The sequence below is a fragment of the Lolium rigidum genome, chromosome 3, assembly GCF_022539505.1.
Source record: "Lolium rigidum isolate FL_2022 chromosome 3, APGP_CSIRO_Lrig_0.1, whole genome shotgun sequence".
Lineage (NCBI taxonomy): Eukaryota > Viridiplantae > Streptophyta > Magnoliopsida > Poales > Poaceae > Lolium > Lolium rigidum.
Window position 1 is genome coordinate 359,750,305 of NC_061510.1, and position 19,854 is coordinate 359,770,158.

General features: G+C 45.1%; 1 protein-coding gene across 1 annotated transcript; it reads left to right on the forward strand.

Annotated features, from left to right (window-relative positions):
* The first annotated feature begins 16,391 nt into the window (after positions 1–16,391).
* LOC124697301 (CSC1-like protein RXW8) lies at positions 16,392–19,621 on the forward strand. The gene is made up of 10 exons (XM_047229913.1): positions 16,392–16,675; positions 16,779–16,925; positions 17,076–17,139; positions 17,256–17,465; positions 17,666–17,857; positions 17,950–18,248; positions 18,333–18,609; positions 18,688–18,963; positions 19,050–19,283; positions 19,385–19,621. Exons 1-10 carry the CDS (start codon positions 16,392–16,394, stop codon positions 19,619–19,621), a joined length of 2,220 nt encoding a protein of 739 aa, XP_047085869.1.
* The last annotated feature ends 233 nt before the right edge of the window (positions 19,622–19,854 follow it).

Genomic DNA, 19,854 nt, shown 5'->3' on the forward strand with positions numbered 1-19,854 from the left:
TATGGGAGCTCAGCTCCCGGTTCATTAATGAAACCAAAATGGCTATACCACCGAGACCTAAACCAGCGCGCCAGCAAACAAACACCTAACATCTAGAGCAATTACAAAAGAAAAATAGAAAATTTGACATCATGAAATCGCACTTCACTAATTTAAAAATAAGCACAACATGCACCTTGTGTGACAATAGCGAGCACGCGTGTGGTGTGAGCATAGTGTGATGTATCAATTGCACTATATAGAAGACATGTGAAATATTAACAACTAAAACAAAGAGAAAAAAGTGGTAAAAAAACATGACAGTGGAATTCGATCAAATGTAACACATTTTACCACTAAGAATTTGCATAACATTGATTGGTTTATGGTATTCGAAAATTAGCATAACTCCAAGACTCGCAAATATCTATGGCATTTTTGTTGCTCAATTGCAAATGTGATCAGTGAAGATGCCCCCAAAGGTATAGTTAGAATTTTTGCACATCTATGTTTTTTCCAGTATATTCTTTTCTCATTACAACCTCGCCCACCGATAGGAGACAGTTTAGGTTGTTTATTTATTATCAGGGTTTATGACATAGTTATATTATCTTATTACAATGATATCATCTTGCCCTCAAAGTGAATGACATATATAAGGCTATAATTCAGCCACATTTAAATAAGCAGATATATGCTTAACTTTTCCCTCAATTTTTAAAGTTTGTTCTATCTAGGGCCGGTCCAAATTAAATTTGGACCCAGTAAATATAATTTATATTAAACTTGTTTACTCTTATATAACTTATTTTATTATACTACAGTCTTAATAATCAAACCTACCTCATTAAACAATTAGCATACTTAATCAAATATAAAATGTTACTAATACTAATTGTCTCGTGTTTTCATTGCAATGTACATTAATTTTTCTATTTGCATCAGGCTTAACATATGTATTTTGCACGAAAAAAATTGTTATTTTGCATTGCACAAATATTGACAAGTTAAATTGTTTGTATTCTTGTTCTTTGCATCGACATAAATGTTTATATAAATATCTTTAATAGTGTGGTGGATATATCTATTGGAGTATCTTAATAAGAAGATTTCTAGTGTATGATGATGTAAGAAAATTTATATGAACTTTCAGATAAATTGTACCGCTTGTTTGACTGCCCACTGGTTTTTTTTGTGGTCTGACGTGTCCTATAAGTTACATTGTGTTTAATAACAATCCGACAATGCGTGCATTATATATACCGGATATTGAAAATTACTAATCATGAAATATCATAAACTATATTATGAATTCTTCAAATTTCTTGTAAACATGACCTGAATTTATAGGCACGTCAAGATGCCTTCGGTATGCATGTCGGTTTTTCAAAAAAAGATTGTGCATAATGTTGAAAATGAAAATTTAGTGCTCAGTGCTTTCACTACAAGCAGGCGAGATTCCTTTGGAGAGAGATTAACGATATAGCCAATCTCACCATCGTTGATTAATTTGGTTTGGTCCAATGTTATACAAAGTTTGTGGTGCGGACTTGCTCCTACAAACGAACGAAACATTTCTATATATTTAATATCACTCTATTCCATAATGTAAGTTGCTTTAACAAACTGAACTGAAATAGTTTGCTTAAACGGCTCACATTATAAATGGGAGAGTAGGTTGTTGGAGATAATAGATATAATAGTATAATAAATTATGGCGACGAGAATACTTTAGTTGGAATTTGGCCCTTTCAATAATTTTTCCTTTTTTGAGGGAATTTTAACCATTTTCCTAAATTTACACTAGTACTAACTTGGACATGTAGACCTAAAATATGATGTTAGGACATGGAATTGTTACCTGGGCTAAGCCGCGACCCTCAAACGGCGCCGGATCGAGTGTTTGGGGGACGCATTTTCTTCATGCCGCGTTTGGGAGACGTCACTCCCCAGCCGCGTCCCTCAAACGCGCCCCCAAAAAAGTAAAAGTACACGAAAATAAAGATTTTCATTCAAATTTGATTATATTTTACAAGTTTGAATGAAAATGGCTAGATTTTATCTAACCCTAGCCTATTGGCCGTCCGGCGGTGCGTTCGACGGCCCCGCCCCATCGTCGTCTCCTCTCCGCTGCAGCTCTTGCGCCGTGCGCCGCCTCTCCCTACGGAGGGTGACGAGAAGAGGCCGGTGCTCCATCAGCGCGTCGTCGCCTGCCCTCCCCTACTGCGCCGCCTAGAGGGAGAGTTCGACGACACTGCGAATCTGCTCGTTTTCGCGGGCACGGGCGTAATCCTGCAGCTTCTTCTGCGACTAGAATGACTCGACGGGTGCTCGTTGCTGATCTGCCGCCTCGTACGGGCACGGCCCGTCGTCGTCAAACCAGTCGAAGTCGTCGTCGTCCTCCTCCTCCTTCGTCGCCTCCGCCTCGTCGTCGTCCTCCTCATCCTCCTCCATTTGCGCTGCCATAGCCGCCGCCAACGCATCCGCCTCTGCTGCCAACGCATTCTCCTCCGGCCCAGGCCACCTCCGCTGCCGCCGCCTCCTCCCGTACGTGCTGCTCCAGCGCCTCCCGCCGCTCACGGTACTAGAGATCCCGCTCCATGCGCAGGCGCTCTCACTCTACACGCCACCGCTCGCCCATCTCCTCTGCCCGGCGCTGCCGCGCATCTTCCGTCGTGGCGGCGTCGAACACCGCTATGGTGTCCGCGCCGCCGCCTCCTCCCACGCTTCATTCTCCGTGGCTTTCGGGTCGACGTCTAACTGCGGTGCTAGAGGTGGTGGAGGTGGTGGTGGTGGTGGTGGTGGAGACGATGGTGGAGGGAACTGGCCGGCGCCGACGCGGTTCATCATTGCGCACGTGGTGTGTATGCGACGAGGGTTGTGCTTACGACGGAGAAAGGGGTGTCGCTGGCTGTGGTGGCTACCATTGAGCGGGGGAGGCCTTTTATGGATGCCGGCGTCGCGTAAGAGGTGGGAAGATAGCGTGGGAAGAGGCTAAAAGCGGCGGGACAAAGCGCGGGAACGCGCGGTGGCGTGCGAACGCCGGCGACGCGTGGAGGCTACGCAGCGCCGAAGAGACGTCTCGCCTGCCCCTCCGTCGCCATTAAGGCAAAGTTGCGACACTTCATTCGTGTCGCTGAGCGTCGGCCCGCCACTCCCCGCCTCGCTTCTCGTTGTGTCCGGCGTGCCCGGAGCGTCCCCTGTGGACCGAGGACGGGCTCGGGACGCCGGACACCGTATTGGACCGCGCCGGACGGAAAGGGTCTTTGGGGCGCGCGGCTGGAAACGAAAAAATGTCTGGCGCGCCCCAAATACCTTTTGGGGATGCTTTAGACGACACGGCTGGAGATGCTCTAAGGCCCTGGTTTTTGGGTGGGTGGCTTAGGACGGGCGCCCCACTGCCCCGTCCTATGAGCGGGCCCTGGTTATATTGTTCTCTTTTTAAAGACTAAAATATGAAATTATCCTAGAAAAACTAAAATATGAAATTGTTTTGTCTTTAAAGCGGAGGGATCTTCCAAGAAGTTGTTTGTTTCTGGATGGGAAAACCAGGTTCCCAAACCACGCGATTCATGAATACCTGCAGAATAGATGGAAATTTTGTTCTCCAAACCACGATGTAGAGTGTTTTCTTTCTTTGTTAAAGTTTGAGATTCCCGCGGCTCCTACTAGAATTGCAAAAAGGAGACCGAGTGGTACTTGTCCCAAGGTCGGCAGTGTAGCACCCCACGACTGATGTTGGGTGCAACTCCTCTTGACCTAGCTGCCAACACATGCTCTCACACTTGGTCCAAAGGAGCTAAACCATACAACGAGTTTTTACACTTACAGATGATGTTAGGCGTACGGTAGGTCTGTGACAAAGAAGCTTTCCGGTTTATTCCACCTCGAGGCTTTAGGTACATCTCGGTCGGTGTGTATCCTTTTCGAGACATGGTGCAGGTGGTCCTGAAAAGCTCTAAACAAAATTGTGACACATGTCGGTCAAGCTTTCAAAAGGTATTCAGCTCAGAGCATACTTTCATTTCGTCACCGGATCCAACGCCAGCTGGCTCGATTCACATGTATTCATCCCTGGTTATATAGGCTTATAGAACGCTTCCATTTTACACTTCAATACAACAATGAAGGTACAGAAATGCAACAACTAATATGGTAGATTGGTAGCAAAACAAGAAACAATTGTCTAGAAGAAGAAATAACCATATGAGGGTATTTGAGCCATCACTTTCCTTCCATTGATATAATTTAACTCTAAAGGAACTGCATGATAGCATCTCCGATGTATCTTTACAATGTATTTGAAGAGTCACTGACGTCAAAGAAAAAAAACTAATCTCAGCAATGGTGCTTATGTGTTGTGCATGGCACTGTAACATATGAAGCTTTTTTTTTTTTGAGAATTTGTAACATATGAAGCTTAACTTAATAAGAAACCCCACATGTTTTTGCACGGATTACTGGCTACATGTTGGATTTTTTTCTTCCTGCGTATCACTACATGTTAGCTTGGTTTCACTATTTTTCTTCGCTCCGAATGACATGATCAGCAAACCTCCTAATTCGTGCTCTTGCAAAAACAACTTACGTGATATTTTCTCTCTATGCAAAGATTGTTTCTGAAGCGGGAGACTTGAACTCTAACTTACCTTGGATTTAGCAGTAATTACCCATGTCTGATTGCCAATATTCTATCAAGCGAATTAAGCCCGTATCTCGTGCTAGATTAAGATTATTGGAGCTAATGTTTCAATAAAAAAATGATGGACTGATACAGAGGCCGAGTATCTCCTTTTTTTTAAGATAAGATAATTGATAGAGCCGTGTATGAGACTGTTCGTGCCACCCTCATGGACACAATCAATAGATATGATGACCCAACCAACATTTCAATCATTCTATGGGCGTTGAAGAAGGCACAATAGTGTGATCAGGAGAACATGCTACGAAAAGGTATCACATTGTGCATTCATGACTTGTTGTTGCTTATTGCTTCGAGTCTGTCAAACCCATATTAAGCCGACATAGGCCGATAGAGTTGGACTACAACAACAAAATGTCGTGTAAATATTGTGCGAGCGAATTTAAAGCCGGTCATTGAAACATGACCATGCATTATATTTATGACCTTTTTTTTCCTTCAGAAAAGCCATCTTTGTATCCAAAATTTTGCATATCTAAAGTTTAGCCCCACATCGAAATTGATGGTGAAGGAGCAAAAATTATATGGCGGGACTCGCCTATCAAGCTTGTCTCTTGGGTTAGATTCGGCTTGAGGCCTTGGTTGTGGGCTCCCATGGACATGGGCTGGTTAGGTGTTGGCTCGTGCCTATACAGTCTAGGACAACCATTGTGCACTCTAACAAGTGGTATCAGAGCCCAGGGCTAACAAATCTGTAACATGTATAGGGTCACATGGTGTCAGGGAGCCCATGAGAATCATCCGGGGGTCACACGGGTTGCGTGCAATGGGAAGAGTTACGTCTAATGTGTGATTGTGACAAAAAAGGATGGGACTTCAAATGTAGTATAAAATCCCTACACTCAATGTGAGAAGGTGTTTCCCAGGACAAAATCACCGTCCTAATCGATGCAATGGCTGGCATCGATCGTATCTTCATCGTCTAGAGCTCCGCGACGAACCTAGCAAGGCAAAAGAAAATTAATAATTTTTATTTAATTTCATGAATAATACATGACTTTGAACGTAGGAAGAAATAATACTAAACCAGGGTCGCCTAACCCGGAAAGGAGCTATCGGACTGTAGTAACGCAACTAAGCATTATTCCGCGGGCTCCCACCGCCTATCGCAGGGCAGGTCGTGTTTCCCGGACCCGATTGGGCCTTGTCGGGCTAGCCCAGCCTGACGGGGTGGGGGGTGGGGGTGGTCAGGCTAGGCGTGCCCAATTTGGCCGCTCGGGCTACGTGTACCCGACTGTCATCAACTTATCCCCGTTCCTTTCTCCCGCAAACCCTTTCCTATCACCATTTCCCGCCATCTCATCTCGTCGTCTCTCTTCATAAATGGAACCACCGAATTGTTTTGATGTACCAATGTTTTTCTACCGCAAACTCTTTCTTGCCATGAGTGTGCCTTGCTCGGGTCAGGACTTTATGCCATCGAAGATGAAGGATATGCAAGCTTGCCCTCATGGATAAGAGTGAATCGCTGTTGGTGCGGCAATCTTACGAAGGTGAAGTAGGCGGGGGATTTTTCAGATAAGTTTGGCATTAAGTTTTTCATGCGTGCCAACTATGATCACGATGCACAGAAGTTCAGTGTCCTGAAGCCTCTGGAATATTATAAGCATGTTAAACAGACATATAATTTGTGGCATATGTTTTTTTGTAATATTGATACGTCTCCGACGTATCGATAATTTCTTATGTTCTATGCCATATTATTGATGATACCTACATGTTTTCACACTTTATGTCATATTCGTGCATTTTCTGGAACTAACCTATTAACAAGATGCCGAAGTGCCGACTGTCGTTTTCACGCTGTTTTTGGTTTCGAAATCCTAGTAACGAAATATTCTCTGAATTGGACGAAACAAAGACCCAGGGGCCTATTTCGCCACGAACCTTCCAGAAGACCGAAGAGCATACGAAGTGGGGCCACGAGGTGGCCAAACCACAAGGCGGCGCGGCCAGGGGGGGCGCGCCGCCCTGTGGTGTGGGCCCCTCGTCAGGCCCCCGACTCTGCCCTTCCGCCTACTTAAAGCCTCCGTCGCGAAACCCCTGAGGCGAAAAAACCACGATACGGAAAACCTTACTGAGACGCCGCCGCCGCCGATCCCATCTCGGGGGATTCCGGAGATCTCCTCCGGCACCCTGCCGGAGAGGGGATTCATCTCCCGGAGGACTCTACACCGCCATGGTCGCTCTCCGGAGTGATGAGTGAGTAGTTCACCCCCGGACTATGGGTCCATAGCAGTAGCTAGATGGTTGTCTTCTCCTCATTGTGCTTCATTGTTGGATCTTGTGAGCTGCCTAACATGATCAAGATCATCTATCTCGTAATACTCTATGTTGTGTTTGTCGGGATCCGATGGATAGAGAATACCATGTTATGTTAATTATCAAGTTATTACATATGTGTTGTTTATGATCTTGCATGCTCTCCAGTTACTAGTAGAGGCTCTGGCCAAGTTTTTGCTCTTAACTCCAAGAGGGAGTATTTATGCTCGATAGTGGGTTCATGCCCGCATTGACACCGGGACGAAGTGACGAGAAAGTTCTAAGGTTGTGTTGTGCTGTTGCCACTAGGGATAAAACATTGGCGCTATGTCCGAGGATGTAGTTGTTGATTACATTACGCACCATACTTAATGCAATTGTCCGTTGCTTTGCAACTTAATACTGGAAGGGTTCGGACGATAACCTCGAAGGTGGACTTTTTAGGCATAGATGCAGTTGGATGGCGGTCTATGTACTTTGTCGTAATGCCCAATTAAATCTCACTATACTTATCATGACATGTATGTGCATTGTTATGCCCTCTCTATTTGTCAATTGCCCGACTGTAATTTGTTCACCCAACATGCTTTTATCTTATGGGAGAGACACCTCTAGTGAACTGTGGACCCCGGTCCATTCTTTTAATACTGAAATACAAATCTGCTCTGTCATTGCACGGGCAGGTCGCCTGATCCTGATCAACTCTGTCATGTTGGCAAGGCCAATTCATCACATCATTGTCGAGGACCCACCCGGCTGGCTCCTTGAGGAGATTGAAAAGCACCTCAGAGGGTTTTTTTGGGTCGGCAAGAACAGGGCGAACGGAGGCCAATGCCTTGTCGCATGGGATAACATCAGCAAACCCAAGAGATTTGGAGGTCTTGGAGTCAAGGATCTTAGGCTCCAAGGATTAGCGCTGCGAGTTCGCTGGGAATGGCTGCGCAGGACGGATGACAGCCGCCCCTGGCAGGGTTTAAGCCTGACCCAGGATCCCAAGGCGCGTGCTGTCTTCCGTAGTCTTGCTAAGCTGGAGGTGGGAGACGGATCCAAGGTTCTCTTTTGGCAAGACAGATGGATTCGTGGTCGCAGTGTGGAGGAGATTGCACCACTAGCCTCTGACTCGGTGAGCACTCGTAGGAAGAATTTGAGGACCGTGGCGGACGCGCTCCTTGATAATAGCTGGCTGCGTGACCTTGGCCCGGAGCTGTCAGTGGATGGCTGGACACAATGCATTAGGCTCTGGGAGGAGATCGAGCTTGTCGACAGGGATGTTAGCAGGCCGGACAGATTCATATGGACTGGATCGCTAAAGGGTGTTTACTCAGCTAAGGACACATACAGGATGCTTTGTCTGGGGCAGGAAGAATTCAGCATGTATAAACCCATCTGGCACTCTTTCGCACCACCAAAATGCAAGATTTTCGTGTGGCTTGCTTTGAGATATCGTCTTTGGACCTCGGATAGAAGGCACAGACATGGATTGCAAGATCGATCGGCGGCTTGTTACTGGTGTCTTCAGGAGGAGGACAACCTGGATCACGTGCTTATGCGCTGTCCATATGCTCGTCAGGTGTGGTTCGGTTGTATCACGGCTGCAGTGGCTGAACATTGTGGAGCCTAACAGGGATAGTTCTGCTGGAGTCTTGGTGGTCTTCGGCAAGAGATCCGGTGAGGAAAAGGGATAGAATCAGCTTCGACACATTGGTGATCCTCATCGCATGGCAGATCTGGAAGCAACGCAACGCTAGAGTGTTTGGAAACACTAACCGGCAATTCTCTACTGCCCAGATGTTGATTCAGATCAAAGAAGAGTTTGGCCTTTGGAAGCTTGCCAAAAGAGGAGAGGAGCACCCGTTTGTGAGAGAGTAGGCCAGGGGGTGCGTGCGTGTGTGGGTGTGTGTGGAGTCGCCGCCTTCGCTGTTCGCAGACGTTAGGCAGGCCTCTTGTATATGACACCTTGCTTTCTTCTATAAAGATTTGGTACGCCATTGGCGTACCCTCGAAAAAAGAAAAAAAAGAAATACAAATCTGCTGCAATACTTGTTTTACTGTTTTCTCTGCAAACAATCATCTTCCACACAATTCGGTTAATCCTTTGTTACAGCAAGCCGGTGAGATTGACAACCTCACTGTTTCGTTGGGGCAAAGTACTTTGGTTGTGTTGTGCAGGTTCCACGTTGGCGCCGGAATCTCCGGTGTTGCGCCGCACTACATCCCGCCGCCATCAACCTTCAACGTGCTTCTTGACTCCTACTCGGTTCGATTAAACCTTGGTTTCTTATCGAGGGAAACTTGCCGATGTGCGCATCACACCTTCCTCTTGGGGTTCCCAACGGACGTGTCAACTACACGCATCAAGCAAATTTACGGCGCCGTTGCCGGGGAGATCAAGACACGCTGCAAGGGGAGTCTCCACTTCTCAACCTCTTTACTTTTTTTTTGTCTTGCTTTATTTTATTTACTACTTTGTTTGCTGCATTATATCAAAACACAAAAAAATTAGTTGCTAGTTTTACCTTATTTACCATCTTGTTTGCTATATCAAAAACACAAAAAAATTAGTTACTTGTTTTACTTTACTTAATATCATGCATGTTTTTATTTCACTAGTTAAGCATAATGGAAAACAACAAAAATATGAGAGATCTTTATGAACTTTATCTTGAATTAGGACATGATGTGTTTGAAGAGAGAATTAAAAAACCCATGGAACTTTATATGCATGCTAATGGGAATGTTATTACTATGGATGCTTTGAACACCATTGTTGCTAATGCTATGGAAAATTCTAAGCTTGGGGAAGCTGGCTCTGATGAGCATGATCTTTTTAGTCCCCCAAGCATTGAGGAGAAAATTTTCTTTTATGATTACAATATGCCTCCTATATATGATGATAGCCACTTTGATGAATTTGCTCCCACTACAACTAATAAAATTGATTATGCTTACGTGGAGAGTAATAATTTTATACATGAGACTCATGATAAGAATGTTTTATGTGATAGTTACATTGTTGAGTTTGCTCATGATGCTACTGAAAATTATTATGAGAGAGGAAAATATGGTTGTAGAAATTTTCATGTTACTAAAATACCTCTCTATATGCTGAAATTTTTGAAGTTACACTTGTTTTGTCTTCCTATGTTATTCACTTTGTTCTTCATTGACTTGTTTATTTACAAGATTCCTTTTCATAGGAAGCATGTTAGGTTTAAATTTGTTTTGAATTTGCCTCTTGATGCTCTCTTTTGCTTCAAATACTATTTCTTGCGAGTGCATCATTAAAATTGCTGAGCCCATTTTAATGGCTATAAAGAAAGAACTTCTTGGGAGATAACCCATGTTTTTACTACAGTATTTTTGTTTTATATTTGAGTCTTGGAAGTTGTTTACTACTGTAGCAACCTCTCCTTATCTTAGTTTTAAGTTTTGTTGTGCCAAGTAAAGTCTTTGATAGTAAAGTAAGTACTAGATTTGGATTACTGCGCAGTTCCAGCATTTCTTTGCTGTCACGAATCTGGGTCTACCTCCCTGTAGGTAGCTCAGAAAATTAAGCCAATTTACGTGCATGATCCTCAGATATGTACGCAACTTTCATTAAATTTGAGCATTTTCATTTGAGCAAGTCTGGTGGCCTAATAAAATCCATCTTTACGGACTGTTCTGTTTTGATAGATTCTGTCTTTTATTTCGCATTGCCTCTTTTGCTATGTTGGATGAATTTCTTTGATCCATTAATGTCCAAGTAGCTTTATGCAATGTCCAGAAGTGTTAAGAATGATTGTGTCACCTCTGAACATGTGAATTTTTATTATGCACTAACCCTCTAATGAGTTGTTTCGAGTTTGGTGTGGAGGAAGTTTTCAAGGATCAAGAGAGGAGTATGATGCAATATGATCAAGGAGAGTGAAAGCTCTAAGCTTGGGGATGCCCCGGTGGTTCACCCCTGCATATTATAAGAAGACTCAAGCGTCTAAGCTTGGGGATGCCCAAGGCATCCCCTTCTTCATCGACAACATTATCAGGGTCCTCCCCTGAAACTATATTTTTATTCCGTCACATCTTATGCACTTTGCTTGGAGCGTCAGCTTGTTTTTGTTTTTTGTTTTGTTTGAATAAAATGGATCCTAGCATTCACTTTATGGGAGAGAGACACGCTCCGCTGTAGCATATGGACAAATATGTCCTTAGGCTCTACTCATAGTATTCATGGCGAAGTTTCTTCTTCGTTAAATTGTTATATGGTTGGAATTGGAAAATGCTACATGTAGTAATTCTAAAATGTCTTGGATAATTTGATACTTGGCAATTGTTGTGCTCATGTTTAAGCTCTTGCATCATATACTTTGCACCCATTAATGAAGAAATACTTAGAGCTTGCTAATTTGGTTTGCATATTTGGTTTCTCTAGAGTCTAGATAACATCTAGTATTGAGTTTTGAACAACAAGGAAGACGGTATGGAGTCTTATAATGTTTACAATATGTCTTTTATGTGAGTTTTGCTGCACCGTTCATCCTTGTGTTTGTTTCAAATAACCTTGCTAGCCTAAACCTTGTATCGAGAGGGAATACTTCTCATGCATCCAAAATACTTGAGCCAACCACTATGCCATTTGTGTCCACCATACCTACCTACTACATGGTATTTATCCGCCATTCCAAAGTAAATTGCTTGAGTGCTACCTTTAAAATTCCATCATTCACCTTTGCAATATATAGCTCATGGGACAAATAGCTTAAAAACTATTGTGGTATTGAATATGTACTTATGCACTTTATCTCTTATTAAGTTGCTTGTTGTGCGATAACCATGCTTCGGGGGACGCCATCAACTATTCTTTGTTGAATATCATGTGAGTTGCTATGCATGTCCGTCTTGTCTGAAGTAAGAGAGATATACCACCTTTATGGTTGGAGCATGCATATTGTTAGAGAAGAGCATTGGGCCGCTAACTAAAGCCATGATTCATGGTGGAAGTTTCAGTTTTGGACATATATCCTCAATCTCATATGAGAATAATAATTGTTGCCACATGCTTATGCATTTAAGAGGAGTCCATTATCTGTTGTCCATGTTGTCCCGGTATGGATGTCTAAGTTGAGAATAATCAAAAGCGAGAAATCCAAAATGCGAGCTTTCTCCTTAGACCTTTGTACAGAGCGGCATGGAGGTACCCCATTGTGACACTTGGTTAAAACATGTGCATTGCAAAGATCCGGTAGTCCAAGCTAATTAGGACAAGGTGCGGGCACTATTAGTATACTATGCATGAGACTTGCAACTTGTAAGATATAACTTTCATAACTCATATGCTTTATTACTACCGTTGACAAAATTGTTTCATGTTTTCAAAATAAAAGCTCTAGCACAAATATAGCAATCGATGCTTTCCTCTTTGAAGGACCATTCTCTTTTACTTTTATGTTGAGTCAGTTCACCTATCTCTCTCCACCTCAAGAAGCAAACACTTGTGTGAACTGTGCATTGATTCCTACATACTTGCATATTGTACTTGTTATATTACTCTATGTTGACAATTATCCATGAGATATACATGTTACAAGTTGAAAGCAACCGCTGAAACTTAATCTTCCTTTGTGATTGCTTCAATGCCTTTACTTTGATTTATTGCTTTATGAGTTAACTCTTATGCAAGACTTATTAATATTTGTCTTGAAGTACTATTCATGAAAAGTCTTTGCTTTATGATTCACTTGTTTACTCGTGACATTACCATTGTTTTGATCGCTGCATCCACTACATATGTTTACAAATAGTATGATCAAGGTTATGATGGCATATCACTTCGTAAATTATCTTTGTTATCGTTTTACCTGCTCGGGACGAGCGGAACTAAGCTTGGGGATGCTTGATACGTCTCCGACGTATCGATAATTTCTTATGTTCTATGCCATATTATTGATGATACCTACATGTTTTATGCACACTTTATGTCATATTCGTGCATTTTCCGGAACTAACCTATTAACAAGATGTCGAAGTGCCGCTTGTCGTTTTCGCTGTTTTTGGTTTCAGGAAATCCTAGTAACGAAATATTCTCAGAATTGGACGAAACAAAGACCCAGGGGCCTATTTCGCCACGAACCTTCCAGAAGACCGAAGAGCATACGAAGTGGGGCCACGAGGTGGCCAAACCACAAGGCGGCGCGGCCAAGGGGTGGCCCGCGCCGCCCTGTGGTGTGGGCCCCTCGTCAGGCCCCCGACTCTGCCCTTCCGCCTACTTAAAGCCTCCGTCGCGAAACCCCTGAGGCGAAAAAACCACGATACGGAAAACCTTACTGAGACGCCGCCGCCGCCGATCCCATCTCGGGGGATTTCGGAGATCTCCTCCGGCACCCCGCCGGAGAGGGGATTCATCTCCCGGAGGACTCTACACCGCCATGGTCGCCTCCGGAGTGATGAGTGAGTAGTTCACCCCCGGACTATGGGTCCATAGCAAGTAGCTAGATGGTTGTCTTCTCCTCATTGTGCTTCATTGTTGGATCTTGTGAGCTGCCTAACATGATCAAGATCATCTATCCGTAATACTCTATGTTGTGTTTGTCGGGATCCGATGGATAGAGAATACCATGTTATGTTAATTATCAAGTTATTACATATGTGTTGTTTATGATCTTGCATGCTCTCCGTTACTAGTAGAGGCTCCGGCCAAGTTTTTGCTCTTAACTCCAAGAGGGAGTATTTATGCTCGATAGTGGGTTCATGCCCGCATTGACACCAGGACAGATGGACGAGAAAGTTCTAAGGTTGTGTTGTGCTCGTTGCCACTAGGGATAAAACATTGGCGCTATGTCCGAGGATGTAGTTGTTGATTACATTACGCACCATACTTAATGCAATTGTCTCGTTGCTTTGCAACTTAATACCGGAAGGGGTTCGGACGATAACCCGAAGGTGGACTTTTAGGCATAGATGCAGTTGGATGGCGGTCTATGTACTTTGTCGTAATGCCCAATTAAATCTCACTATACTTATCATGACATGTATGTGCATTGTTATGCCCTCTCTATTTGTCAATTGCCCGACTGTAATTTGTTCACCCAACATGCTTTTATCTTATGGGAGAGACACCTCTAGTGATATGGATATCCAGGCATGGTACACTAGGACAGCCATAGATACGAGGATTAAGTCTAAGGTTGTACCATTATTATTGTATCGTAGCATTGTTATTAGGAAATAATGTAGCCAGGTCATGCTGTGGGCCAATTTAGGGTTAGGCCCATGAGTGGGCGCCCCAACCCAATAGGGGTTGGCCGGCCGGCCACCCTCCCCCTCATATAAGGAGGTGGGGCGGCTAGGGTTTAGGGTAGTCTAGATTGAAATCAGAATTATGTAGAACCTTGGGTTCCAGTATCACTATCCCTGCGGGGTTGGCCCTATGACGGCGTCTCGGACGTTCGTCTAGTTATCCAATAAAGATGTGTGAGTTCTTGAGTTGTCAAGAGTAATCATATGTGCTTGAGTATCCTTGAATCTGTCAAGGGAGTTCAAGATCTATCGATCCTATGGATCATCAAGGTGCATCGTGAAAGATCGGGAAATAATTAGGAAATAATGGATCCTATGGATCTATCGATCCTATCGTAGCATTGTTATTAGGAAATAATGTAGCCAGGTCATGCTGTGGGCCAAATTAGGGTTAGGCCCATGAGTGGGCGCCCCAACCCAATAGGGGTTGGCCGGCCGGCCACCCTCCCCCTCATATAAGGAGGTGGGGCGGCTAGGGTTTAGGGTAGTCTAGATTGAAATCAGAATTATGTAGAACCTTGGGTTCCGACATCACCATCCCTCGCGGGGTTGGCCCTATGACGGCGTCTCGGACGTTCGTCTAGTTATCCAATAAAGATGTGTGAGTTCTTGAGTTGTCAAGAGTAATCATATGTGCTTGAGTATCCTTGAATCTGTCAAGGGAGTTCAAGATCTATTGATCCTATGAATCCTCATCCCGATCTTTCACGATGCACCTTGATGATCCATAGGAGAATTGTTACTCCACGTGTATTTGCTGAATGTAATAATAAAAGAATAATGCCATTCGTGTCAACATAGGAGAATTTCCTCTCTTTTCTGCATGGTGTAAACGTGTGCATCCCGTACAAGTGCTGCGTGGCGGGCACGTGGAGCTACACCACATTTTCTCGTATAATACAACGGCCGTGTCTGGTCTATATACTTTGCCAAACAAATCCTAAATTTGACACACATCAACGTACTCCAAAAAACAATTACTATTGAGGTAGCCTGCCTGCCGTCTAGCACGGTCAAAGTTTTGCTCTTCCATGAGACGGGAATATATGGGATAAGCTAGATGGACGATGAACGCACGGAACCGCGCGTCACGTCCTGATCCTTTTGCGACTTCTTTCGGCGATGACACGCAGATAGATATGTGAGAGTGACCTCGGAGAATATATGATACTCCTGCTACGACTGAAAGGAAAAGGATAAGGATTTCCAGATGATGAAGATGAGAGGAACTTGAACTACAGCACGGTCAACTTCCCAACCGGGAGAGGAAAAAAAATGGTTTCTTTCGTCGCTGCCCAAACTCCAAACGTGGCCGCACTTGTTGACTGGGCCGTCAGATGGCGCGGCCCGAGATCTAATACGGTTATACAGGTATGGGCCAGCCATTTAAATGGGCCTATGGATCGGAACCTTAGAGGCGTTACCGCTACGGGCCGCCTAGGGGCCCAACCAGCCCTGCGTTACGCGCCACGTGTCGGCAGGTCCCACGCGGGCGGCTGCATGCAGAACGGGGACGAAGCGCGACGCGACGGGCCTCCACCACAACCGGGCGATCGGCCAGCGCACGAACGGTTGCCTCTCCGCCCTCGGCGACAACTCCGCCAACGCCTCCCGCGCTGCCGTCCCCAAGGGGCACCGGCCGGCCGGCGACTCACCGCCGTCGCCGTACGTCATCTCCTCCTCGTCCCCGCCATCGACGCGGCGCCAAGGTTCGTACGTACACGACCCTGACCGATCGAATCCACCGATCCGGCCGGCCGTACCCATTTCTTGGGTCTCGCCGGCTCCGGCGTATCCATGAAAGCCGATCGTCCCCTTAAGCGTCCGTTGTTAGCGTTCGATTTGGGGACATTTTGTATTCGATCAACTGCCTTGAATTTAGGAGTGGCTTTTCTGAATGGTGTCTAGCACGTATGATTTTTGTTTGTCAAGACATTCACATTTTGGTTTCAGAAGAAAAAGACATTCATATTTGGTAGAGATAGATCGGGCCGGCATCAATGCGATTTGAGTTGCCAAGAAAAGCGATGCACCAACATGCAAAATCGCGTGAAATGCAGTCGGTTAAGTTAGGGATCTTATTACCCGTCTCAATGTTAATTTTTGCGCGCAGCCCGTTCATGGGTAGATGGTCGTCAGGCAGAGATCGAACAAGATCGGGTAGCGGCGGGGGATGGAATTAGCTGCCCTTCTGACGTCGGCGGGGATAAACATCTCCCTCTGCATCCTCTTCCTCAGCCTCTACTCCATCCTCCGCAAGCAGCCGCACAACTTCGGCGTCTACTTCGGCCGGCGGCTCGCCGAGGCCAAGTTCCGGGACCAGGTCGACTACTTCTCCTTCGAGAGGCTCCTGCCCACCGCCGGCTGGATCGTCAAGGCCTACTGGTGCACCGAGGAGGAGATCCGACGCGTCGCGGGGCTCGACTCCGTCGTCTTCCTAAGGCTCTTCATCTTCAGGTTTTCACCAATTCTTCTTTCATCGTCATATATATATTTTTACACATTTCGCTTGATTTCTGCGTGCTGACAACTCTTCTGCTGCTTGCGTGTATATGTGCAGCATACGCATCTTCTCCATCACTACTTTTATCTGTGTGTTCATTGTGCTCCCTGTAAATTACCATGGCCAAGAAATGTCCCACACGCATATACCAGAGGAGTCGCTCAATGTCTACACCATTGCAAACCTCAAGGAAGGATCACCAAAGTAAGCTCATCTTCGTGCTGTTGCCATATCTACTGCAACTAACATGATAACATCCCCTTACTTCTCTCTTTTATTTCAGTAGATTCAGGGTTTTCGGTTACTTATTTCTTACATTATTATCATCACTAACATATTGCTTCTTTCGTGCAGGCTCTGGGTGCATTGCGTTGCTTTATATATCATAACAATCGCGGCTTGTATTCTTCTTTATCAAGTATATATAAGACCCGTTCACAATGTTCATGCTACCAAAATATTCTTGCCCACAAGTTCCACCAGGTTAAAACCAGCGCTACTTGTTGCAGCTGATTATGAATGTTTATGTTGCAGGAGTACAAGTATCTTTCAAGGAAAAGATTAGCCCATATTACAGGATCAACGCCAAACCCGGGTCATTTTGCGGTGCTTGTTCGTTCCATTCCCAAGTCAGGCAACGAGCTTCTTGATGACACCATCAGAAATTTCTTTGTTAACTATCATGGAGCTAGCTACTTGTCACATCAAATGATCTATCGGAAAGGGAAATTGCAGAAGTTTGTGGTAAGAATTCTATGCGGCAACGGTAGACATGCTTTTTCACATATTGCTGGAACTCAAATTATGTACTTGCACTTGCCGTTGTATACACGACTTTTGTTCTTGTACTTCATATTCAGATTGACATCAAATAGGTCCATGTATATGCCCATTGTGTATTTTCTACTGAGATAATTTCCTCAGGACTCACTTAATTTTCGCAGGATAATGCAGAGAGAGCATACAGGAAATTTGTAAGAGTAAAACTTTCGGTATTTGACCAGAACGTGCGGTCAAGCTTGAACAGATGTGGTCTCTGCGGAGTACGTGCTTCCTCGTTTCAGCTTTACCGCAATAAGTTCGTCGATGCCAAGAAGTCAGACCTCACTGATCCAGAAGTAGTCGAAGCTCAAAAGGTGATCATTCCCATGATGCCATTGTCACTTGATCTCAAAACAACATATATATTGTCGCACCATATATGATAATTCTGATTTCTGCCGAACAGGACTGTCCAGGTGCTATAGTGTTCTTCAAGACTCGCTACGCGGCGATTGTCGCTTCACAAGTTCTCCAATCTTCGAATCCTATGCTATGGGTGACCAATGCGGCACCGGAGCCACGCGACGTGTACTGGTCGAACCTCTGGATCCCCTATAGGCAGATCTGGCTCCGGAAAATAGCGACACTCTCAGGTAGTGTCTTTTTCATGTTTGTCTTCATCGTCCCCGTCGCGTTTGTTCAGAGCATGATGCAGCTGGATCAGCTTAAGAGGATGTTCCCACACCTGAAAGGTACACTGAAGACGTAAGTTGAGAAGCTCTCTGTTAATTTAGGTTTCAGGTTTGCAGATGAGCTTCGTTTTCCTGCCCTGATCACCTTCTTGTCCAGGTCTTTTTGCGTCAGAGTCATAACGGGATACCTCCCTAGCGTTGTTCTGTTGCTGTCCCTGTACACCGTTCCTCCCCTGATGATGCGCTTCTCGTCGATTGAGGGTTCGATTTCTCGCAGCGGCAGGAAAACCAGTGCGTGCACCAAGATCTTGTTCTTCAACATCTGGAATGTGTTCTTTGTGAATGTGCTGTCAGGATCTGTGCTCAATCAGCTAAATGTCTTAACAAGACCCAAGGACATGCCATCTATGCTAGCTGAGCTGGTGCCGAAACAGGTGACCATGTTGATTCCTTAGTGCAGGATCGTCTGATGATAAAAACATGATTAACTGATTGTGTTGTGCTTTCGGCAGGCAACATTTTTTATCACATACGTCCTCACATCAGGCTGGGCGAGTCTCTGCTCCGAGATACTGCAAGTGTACAACCTAGTGTACAACTTCTTCAGGAGATGCATATTTGGTTACCTGGACGAGCCGGGATACGTTTACTCTTTCCCTTACCATACCGAAGTCCCAAAAGTCCTCTTGTTCAACCTGCTTGGCTTCACGTTTTCGATCATGGCGCCTCTCATACTGCCTTTCTTGCTCGTCTACTTTTGCCTTGGCTACCTGGTTTACCGCAATCAGGTGAGCATGCAAATCGTCCTTAATTGGTTATGTTTAGCTTATGATCTACGAAGATAGCATCCAAACTTTTGAATATATTTCCGCAGATTCTGAACGTGTACTACCCAAAGTACGAGATGGGAGGGAAGCTGTGGCCGATCATGCACAACACCATGGTGTTCTCCCTGGTGCTGACGCAGATCATAGCGCTGGGCGTGTTCACCATCAAGAATTCCCCGGTGGCCACGGGGTTCACCATCCTCCTCCTCATCGGCACCATCCTCTTCAACGAGTACTGCAGGCAACGCTTCGCCCGCATATTCAACTCCTTCTCCGCCCAGGTCATCTATCAGCATAGGATGTGTCATTATCGGCGTCTTTTCCTTTTGGAATACTATAAAAACAAATCTGTCTCTGAAGCCTGGAAATGTTGGCTTTGCAGGACCTTATAGAGTTGGACAGAGAAGATGAGCAGTCCGGGAGGATGCGAGAAATCCACGAGCACCTCCTGGACGCCTACTGCCAGTCTCCCCCGGGCAGCGGAGGCGGCGACGACGAGGTCCCGATCGAGATGATCCTGGAGGACCCCGCTCAGGAGGCGTCCAACTCCAGCCAGGAGCTCTGCGACACGGTGCAGGAGGTGGCTGGGTCCATACAGGATCACATCGAGGAGAAGTGAAAGCCAAGCCACACGATAGAACCTCTGCTGATGCATCATGCATGTGTGCTATATCCTGCTAGTTTTGGGCGTGCATCGCCTCCGAATATGTAGCTACGACCGATGATTTGACTTAATTTATACCTGTATAGGTGTGGGTTAGCCCGAGTAGATGATGATGATTAAGATGGGGACGGCCTGTTCGCCATGTTGTAGGTACATGATTTTTTCGGTCTCTGAGGGAGCCAACTGTG

Excerpts from the sequence above, each read along its gene's own strand:
- LOC124697301 (XM_047229913.1), top strand. The coding sequence starts at position 16,392 with ATGGAATTAGCTGCCCTTCTGACGTCGGCGGGGATAAACATCTCCCTC. Across the intron at positions 16,676-16,778 it reads CTAAGGCTCTTCATCTTCAG|CATACGCATCTTCTCCATCA; the intron begins GTTTTCACCAAT and ends GTATATGTGCAG. Across the intron at positions 18,610-18,687 it reads CTGAGCTGGTGCCGAAACAG|GCAACATTTTTTATCACATA; the intron begins GTGACCATGTTG and ends TGCTTTCGGCAG.